Genomic DNA, 9,681 nt, shown 5'->3' with positions numbered 1-9,681 from the left:
CGAGAACCACAAAATTGTGCATTGAATCGTGAGAATATAAACCATACAATGTTTTACCGTGTTAACTTTTCAAGCATCCTTGATATGTGACTAGTGTAAAAGGTCCGGGTATTTTTATTAGTCGTCATAAAGTTACACAATAAACATAATAATATCTTTAAATGTACCATATCGTAAATAAGATTACTTAAAAATTATTATCATGTAAAGTTTAATATTTCAATGTATATGTCCGTGTGTAGATAATAAAACTTCTTATTCATTACAGCGAACAGAATGTCCTTTTGTGAAATAGACACCAAACATATCTATGTCGCACAATATCAAGAAACGCATGTACACTGAAGAACAAAATAGTACAAGTGTTTCATTGAACAATAAATTATGATCATACGTAATATTTGTGGTCAAAGTGAAACACGTCAAATTTAACCATAGCTGCATTTGGCAAAACCTTTCGGAATTTGGTCCTCAATGTTCTTCTACTCTGTACTTTATTTTGTCGATACCAAATTCCCTAAATGATAAAATATTAAGATTCAGTGATATTGTATATATGATCCCTCCTCTTGTCAATGATTTTGTCTTTTCCCATATCTTTATTCTTTTTTAGATTGTTAAGTTTGTTAATAACTGTTACATATATCGATGTTCAAGAAGTTTTACATGATTTAAAATCTGGCTTAAGAGATCTAATTTCAATCTTTAGTACTTTGCTAATTTTCATAGCGGCTTTATTGACCTTACTTTAACAACAGTGAATTCAATATACAAAAGTGCAAATATACCAATTGTTACGTTTTATCAACAATTTGTCGACATCCACTCGAACGTTACACGTTATCTGAATTGTTAATCGTGAACAAATGAACATTGTCAACCTTGAAAACTTTCGACTTTTTAGTTTTTAAAACGGAAGCGTAACTATAGAAGTGTTATATGCAAACTCGTGACTTAAACACTCATGAAGATTCAAACTGCAGATACAACTTTGAAGTCTTAGATGAGATTATTTATGATTTGTGCGCATAAAGGGAAAAGACCTGGTAGGTTGAAATTTTAAGGCAAATAACTTTTATGAGAAAGGGACTTGAAGGTCTAAACTTTCACTCTACAACCAAGGGGGGTCATTTGATTAAAATGTCAGGTCACATGCTACAAATCTCATGAATACAGTATCGAGCATTCAAATATGTAAAAAAGATAATTTAGAAATTGTTTTCGAATCTCCTCTTTTACATTGCAAATGGTCACAGGTGGTTTTTCCCCTCCATCTTTATTCAGTAGTGCCACTACCTTTTGAACGCGATAATGTTTTTTGGTTTCATTAATTACGTTCTAGTAAGAGTAGGTATGTGGAACATAACGCAGGAACACATCTTTTACTTGTTTATTTCAAATTCATTACTTTTCCCGGCTGCTTGAGTTGCTCCGACAAAATCAAACTGCTTGAATATTTCTTGGAAATTTGAATCGTAAAGACAACAGATTAATAAATACCAGCAGGAAATCGCGAATTCAGAGCGGGGCAAATTAAAATTCAGTCAACAAATCGCAAATTAGAGACGGTGCGAAAATTTCCGGTTTTAAAATATAATTGATCCATTATTATTCAAATATCTTTCATCTGTTTTCAATATACAAATTAAATAAAGAAATATATAACCCTCGTTGAATTTTATACGGGTAACGTATTGCTGCGTATCCTATGAACATTTGCAAATCCGTTTAATCTATTATTTCTAATCCAATGTTTTGGGAAAAAATAATCATTTGTGACTTCGTGAACTCATTTTGTAACACTAATGATACAATTTAGCACATGAATCGTTTGTTTAAAGGATATTCAAGTGAACTTGCTGTCTTATTGTCGTAGTCTCCTCAATTTTCAAATAAATGTTCACTATAACGAATGACTATGTACATATAAATATGAGGAGATATAGTATAACTGCCGTTGAGAAAACTATCCACTAGAGACTTAATGACGTCGATATAAACTATGGCCTTCGACACTGAGCAAAACCAATACCGTATAGTAAGCTACAAAAAGCTGCAGCGTAACAAAATGTTATAAAGTTCAAACGAAACAAAACCAACGGCTTGTTGTAAGCTAGAATATTTAACTAAAACTATATATGGTAGACAGCAATCAGCGACCACCACTAATGTATATGCTTCTGATTTTCGACAGGCCTATAAAGAATCTTGTTAACATTTTTGTGAACACTACATCTTCTTATTAACCAAGAACAGTCGTGTCACAACACAAGAAACTGTAAAATACTATTTGGAAAGGGCTTGTCTCACTAACAAAACCTGAAGACAAATGACATAGCGTACAGATATCGTATAGTAAGCTATGAAAGTCACCGACAAATGTAAGACAAGTCAAATGAAAAAACCAACGGCCTAATTTATGAAATCAATATAAACGAAAATCAGATATGATAGACAGCAAACAGCGACAACCACAAAATTGTGCATTGAATCGTGAGAATATAAACCATACAATGTTTTACTGTGTTAATTTTTCAAGCATCCTTGATATTTGACTAGTGTAAAAGGGCCGGGTATTTTTATTAGTCGTCATAAGTTACACAATAAACACAATAATATCTTTAAATGTACCATATCGTAAATAAGATTACTTAAAAATTACTATCATGTAAAGACAAATGACATAGCGTACCAATATAAGAATAACTATTCTTAGTTGCTGAAAGATAGTTTAACGCCAATAATACACATTATCGCTATTTAGTCCAATCCGGAAAAAAACAGTCACTTAGACAACTTCCTGTTTGGGTCAAGGGTCTCAAAAACAAAGGTCATCAGTAACGAGCTAAGGAAGAAGAAAGTTTCGAAAGCAAACATTTTGAAACTTTGATAGATTATGATCCACTTTTTTAAAACACAAATTAAAGTAATAAAAATGCCTTGTTTGAAGTGTTTACGATGGTTTAAACATGTTTCTTGGAAAAGTTTTATGCATTATGCGTTGTTTAAACAGGGCCCAAGATTGCTTCCACTGGATGAAAAAATTGTGTAATTTTAGAACTTATCCGGATTGAAATAAATAGCTTTAAGGTGTATAATTAACTAATAAATGTTCTTTTTCAATACTAAATTTCCAATAAGTACACAGTCAATAGATTAAAACTAGCCATAACGAGTCTGAGAAATGCATGATTTGGTGATATGCCAAAATATCGACAGGATTTAGGACTGTTTGTGTGCATAACTGTAGCAACATACTATGTTAAGTTATGTTTAATTTATTTATAACAAATTTAATAATAGTTCCAATAAACCTAATATTCAAAGGCCTTTTTTATATTGTTGATTTAATAACCTTTAAGAATTAGTTTATTCTTACCTATAGGATTAATACAACATGGGTTGTATCTCAATTTACAGGCTCTATAAATAACATCAATGTAAAAATTAGGATGTGACATCTCGTTTTTTATCAAGATTTCTGTAGGTTCAGGAAAAATGTCAAAACAAATATCTTTATGAATGAATGTAAAAGCTATTTTCTTTCTTCCTTCCTAAATAAACTAATTAACTTGACAGGATGTCGCTTGATGTATCTATTTTAGATCGGGGTAACACACTTCATTTGGATGTGGGATAAACGGGATGTGGAATATAGGGGGTAAAAAGTAGGGATGTGGAATAAAGGGATAAAAAATGGGATCTGGAAAAAAGTAGAGAAACAAGTGAGAAGTAGAAAAATAATACAAACAAGATATTTGGGAAATGAGCCCCCCCCCCCCCCCCCCCCCGGTGCATCCCCATCTTATGTGCTGTTGATTACATCATTTATTTTTACCTTTTGTAACCGAAAGTTAATTTAATTGTCGCGAAATAGGTTTTGGTGCTGAGAATAGAACAAAAGATAAAAAAATACATCTTAATTTTAAACTTCTGAGAATTTCCTTCGCCTATTTACCTGTGAGAAACTTGACACTAAAAAAAAGTATGTTTATTAGTGTAAACAGGGAAGTATTTAGCATGCCCTTTCATCAGGAAATTTCTTGCGACATGATAAATATCGATCTTGATATGGAGTTTATCGTTCAAAATCGTTCTCAAACATAAAGGTAGGAAAAACAAAGTGTCCAATTTTACCATATTGTTTCAGCGTTTGAAATAAATTTAAGGAAAATTGTATGTCAAGTACATGGTTTGCGTGATTATGTACATTAAAAATTACTTGATACAAAAACCTTGGTGTATTTACAAATTTGATACGAAACGAAATCTAAGCACGCGGTTACTTTATATTTATTCAGAATAAATGTAATTTAAATTACCTAATACATGTTTAAAGATTTGATGTTGACCTACATTTGAATATTATTTATATTCTTTTTTTTTTTTGTGTCGGTGTGTTTTTTTTTTGTTTTTGTTTTTTTTTTTTAAAGCTTGTATTCAATTTATTAAACTCTATTGATACTAATTGAAAGACTTTCTTTTAACTTTTAATTAAATAATAAACTAAGCAAAAAGACAATTTTCAGATTCTTTCAAACGTAAAATTTTACCTTTATTGTCAGTATACACAATACAGTAGTTGTTAGACTTTAAATAAATAAATGTCATCATAACAATTGGTAAAATACTGAAATAAACCAAACGGAAGTAATTACAGTGGATCAGAAACACATCAATCTGATTACAAAACTCAAACAAAATAGAGAATAATGATGTACTACGAAAGTACCTCATTACTGCTAACAAACAAAAAATCCGAAAACTGAATGTTTAGCTGTTGTTGTTGTTTATGCTTTAATTGCATGTACCACATAAACAAAACCGTATCGCTCCCAAATTGTTCACGAATTAAAAAATCTTACATAAAGTAACATATAGTTTAGCTCGAATAATATATAGAAATATAGGCACCTGGACTTCAACGGTCTGACACTTAGACCCATGCTGAAACGGCGTTCGTTTGCCAATAGAGAATGCATTAAAATGAGGTCGTCACTTCCGGTTGGTTTTTTACGCTTAATCAATGACTGTTTTCTGAGAGTGCCAAAATTTAATTCATAAAAAAGAATATAAAAATAAGGAGATGTGGTACGATTGCTTATGAGACAACACTCCACCAGATGGATGCAATCAACTATTGGTCATCGTACGGCATTTAATAATTAGTAAAATGCCTTATAAAAGTTATAAAAGGCTCCGACGTCACAAATTTAAAAACAAATCAAACGAGGAAACCAACGGCCTGATTCATGATAAAACAATAAACGAAAAACAAATATGACAAACAGCAACCAACGACAACCACTAAATTATAAAATTCCACAAAATATAAGCCTTATGTCTTTGGAGAGCTTTTAAATGCTCCTCACTTTGGACATCACATACAGTATATAATGTGGCAGGGTTAAAGATGATTGCGAGCGTTAAACTCTCTACCTAACGGTAGTGTGGTGTAAAAGCGCAACAAAAGGACAAGGTTTTTTTTTAAGGCAAAATCAGTTTAAAAGGGCTTGACTCATCAGCTCGAGAGGAAGCAAAAAAATCAACTGACACCTTATATATAACACTATATTACTGTATATGCTCTAATTTGTATAAAGCAAGCGTAGTTTGAGATGTTGTTGATAAATTTCCATCGAATTTGTGAAAGACGTCATGATTCATGATTTATAACTTATAGGTTTCATATTCTTGGAATATTTATTGTTGGCTCAATCATGTCATAAATGCACATTCTTATATAAAAAAAATCTTTACTTCTGAATAGTTTCAAGCTTTGTTGTATCAAGGAAATAAATATATTGTCTTCTAAATGATTCATACTTGTAATCTATACCTTCCTATGTTTCGTAAACTCGACAAATTTTGAGAAAAGTATGTTATTCTTCGCCGCGCCTCTTATGTAGCCTTCAATAGATGTACAAAATGTTTCTGGGAAGACAATGGCAATTGCGTGAGACTTAAGTTTAATGTCAAAAATTGTGAAACCTCTATTCCCAAATAAGAAAGAGGACAGGCAATATTTCCTTTAAAGGGAAACAGCTAAGAGAAAAAAAAACCAATAGTTTACGAAACATTTTATAGAATTCAGGATATATCTCGGGAGTGTCATTTACATTTCATATTCAGCTGTTGAATGTTGATAATTGAATAAGAAAATTTTCAGTTCAAAAAAATTAAAGGCATACATGTATCTTGTGTCTTTAAGTTGTCAACTCAAATGGTCGAACTGTAAATTTATATATATATATATATATATGTGTGTGTGTGTGTGTGTGTGTGTGTGTGAGTGTGTGTGTGTGCGGAGTAAATTTACCCGCATCAGCAATATCATTTTATGATATCATTTTTTATCATATCGAACGATCAACACAGTCGCCAAAAAAATATTAATAGAGAAATGAAAGTTAAAGAAAATTCTAACTTCTATGTCAATTCTCTGTTTGGAATCAACTGCATGCAGGTAAAGATATAGATCGGGGAGTACTGGAACACAATTCATTCCCAGATGATTGTTTTTTTTATATAGGTTGGTCGGTCCATTTTATGACACTTAATAGAAATATTACTTTTTGAAACATGTATTATACTGGGAAATCTCTGTCGATGTCCATTTTAATATAAACACAACTTTTCGAATGTCTATTCATTATACAATATAGATGCAATTCAGACTAAATCGAATGCGTTTTACTGCAGGTTGATTGCTGTTCTCCAGATTCGAAAATTTGGATCACGTTTGCCTAGGAGGAAGCAGATCAAACACGAAGAGTTTAATGAACAGTCTATCATCTACACACTGAAAAATTTATTATTTTTATTATGGGCTTCAATAGGAAAGTATCGTTTTGTTTTATATTGTACATTATTGCCATTGCGGTTGAAATTACATTGAGCCAAACTAGCACAGAAACTAAGATTTCTACATTACGACAAATGATCGTTTCAAATGAAACAATATATGTAGGAGGTGTTGGCGGTATTGTGTCTCTTCATAGAGAAAACATGACGGAAAAGTCATTTAACACTAATAATTCAACCGTTTGGTTACTGTTATATGATGAGGAAAATGAAGAAATTATACAGTGTAACCAAAATAATATTAACGTAAGCCATTGTTCGAAACTGGATATAAATTTACAGATGACTGGAATCGAAAGCAGCGATATGTCGGTCGATATACAATACCTTCTTACCTACAGTATGATCTATGTAAAAGAAGTAAAAAAAAGCATTGTTGTAATCGGTACGAACTCTGCAAATGTACTGAACACATCGTACGGAATTTTGTCTTTTAATTCGATAAATTTTACCTTGTTCAATACGGAACCATATCAAAAAGGACCAATGAATATTGAACGCGCTGGTGAAGAAAATTTAAGACTTGTTTTCCAAGCATCTTTTTACCGTGCATCACATTTTTATTTCTTTTTTCAAGTGCATGCAAATAATCAGTTGGAATCTTCAAGGATAGGCAAACTTTGTCTGAAGTACGAAAACGATAACAATAAAACTGGCTACTACCATTCCTATGAAGATATGAATATTACGTGTATATATGATGGATTTACCTTAACAAAGGTTGAAAATGTTATAGATGAAGGCGGATTCGCGATATTTTTGTTCCTTTATAATAATCGTAGTGTTATCTGTGCACGTTCATGGGCCAACATATCAGTAGATTATTTAGAATCCAGGAAGTTGCAGTTACTATGCAAATACTCTGTTAAAAAAGATGATGGGGAATATTTCCAAACAGACACTGAGCTTGATACCTCTACCTATTGCTTTGTAAATGAAACCTATTGCGATAAGGGTGATGTAAGTAGACATAAAGTATCAATCTGTAAAAAAACACAAATTAACTAAAGGTGGATCCCTACAGATATAGCAATTTTTTTTCACCATTGAATTTTTCTTAAAATTTGCATACATATACTATGGAATGGCCTCTATAAAAATTTGAGTTGAAAATATAATGTCACCAGATTCGTTTCAATGTTAACGGTCACCAAAGTTGGTACATCATATGTATGAATAAATACATATCTGAAGTAAAAATTCTGGATTTTTTTCAAGCCTTTGAAAGTAATTTGAATGGTTTGTTCTTCAATTATCACAAAAATAATGATACAAATAAGTTGTAAATAAAAAAAAAATAATGGCAGTTTTATTCTTATTTATTAAATCCGGCCCCAATTTCGTCAACACTGCTGCACACAAAAAACACAGATTTTGTTAAAAATTTCTATTTTTCTCAAATTTCTAAAATATTGGTCCATTGATTTTTTTTTAGTTTGACATAAGATGGTCAAAACAATGAACTTTAAAAAGATAAACAATAAAATATGGGTCACCAGACTATCTTTTGACCTAAAAATATTGTTGTTACCCCTGAAAATAGGCTAACTCAGTAATCAACAGCGATTCTGTGTATATCTTTCAAAATTTGTGTGTACAAAGTGTGGCACATGTTGTCATATCTTTTGTTAAACCTACACACATCAATATAGTTTCACATGAGAATCAAATGAAAGCTATTTGTTGTTTCTATGAACAACGGATACCATGGCAACGAGACAAGAAGTAGGAAAATTCAGATTTTACATTGTTCTGAAGTGCAAGAATTACTACTAACAGACAACAAGAGATCAAAAACCAATATTTCAGAGCTACAACACATGGCTTAAATGTAAATGTAAAACAAATATCATGATAACATAGCTTTTAAAAAGCATTACTATGGTAAAAAATCAGCAAACATAAATTACTCAGCAGTAAGAAAAAATCACCATTTTTTTTTCAATTTTTGATTCATAGGTACCAATCATGCTAGTAAATGGTTTAAGAAATTAAAGACTTTTTTCACCCTGTCATAATTTAACAATTTAAGTTTGATGAAGCATACATATTCGTTGCCATGGTAACATTTATATCAAAACTGACCTAAAACAGGAATGTATATAAAAAGTTGAATTCCCCCTATGGGCCTCTCTACTGTGGGCATCGGCGGATACAGATGATTACCCGTACCAAGTATAAATTTCAATCTCTCAGTGCTAATTTTCAAAATCATGCCGACAAGTTTCCAAATAAAATAATAATAAAAAATAGGACAAAAACTATATGTCATCAAAACTCTGATTTGGGCGACATAACTAGTTATAATATATATATATATATATAAATATATATATATATATATAAAACCGTTTACTCCTCTGGTACTGTCAAAAACTGAATTATAGCTCCAGCATTTTAGCGCTCACGTGATTCTCTGTCAAAATAGCTCCATCTCTAGCATTTACAATTTTTAGATGACACATCTTGACTCCACTTCGTGCCAATTTTAAACTTATTAATGAATTTATAATTTTCATATCCATTAAAGGTTTAAATGATATCTTTACATGGTTATAGTTCAGACTGTAAACATCTTCATTGATACATTTTTCCTGAAACTTAACCCCAAAAAGTATTTTCATCTTCTTTTGCATTATGTGCACTATAAGTTGACTTGAAAACTACTTTAACTAGAGTCTGTTACTTGCAATTTTCTACTTCATGTTTTGGAATTACACGTTTAGAAACTTTTAAGGTGTCAATGAATCCTTTTGCACAAGCAGAAAATGTTGAAAACAAATGGAATTTCTTCAATCTATTTTCCAACACCAACAT

The 9,681-nt window shown here is 31.2% G+C and overlaps 1 protein-coding gene across 1 annotated transcript in view; it reads left to right on the top strand.

Moving 5' to 3' along the window:
- Nucleotides 1-3,989: 3,989 nt before the first annotated feature.
- The window catches only part of LOC127718562 (plexin-B1-like), an 81,245-nt gene continuing 75,553 nt past the window's right edge, over nucleotides 3,990-9,681 (top strand). Inside the window, exons 1-2 of the mRNA XM_052224630.1 lie at nucleotides 3,990-4,109; nucleotides 6,703-7,824. Of these exons, the coding sequence (XP_052080590.1) occupies nucleotides 6,826-7,824 (999 nt within the window). The 5' untranslated portion in view covers nucleotides 3,990-4,109; nucleotides 6,703-6,825. The remainder of the gene's footprint in view (nucleotides 4,110-6,702; nucleotides 7,825-9,681) is intronic.

This window comes from Mytilus californianus, unplaced genomic scaffold, assembly GCF_021869535.1.
Source record: "Mytilus californianus isolate M0D057914Y unplaced genomic scaffold, xbMytCali1.0.p SCAF_1, whole genome shotgun sequence".
Classification (NCBI taxonomy): domain Eukaryota; kingdom Metazoa; phylum Mollusca; class Bivalvia; order Mytilida; family Mytilidae; genus Mytilus; species Mytilus californianus.
The sequence above is the reverse complement of the archived record's forward strand: the minus strand, read 5'-3'. Positions and strand labels throughout refer to the sequence as shown.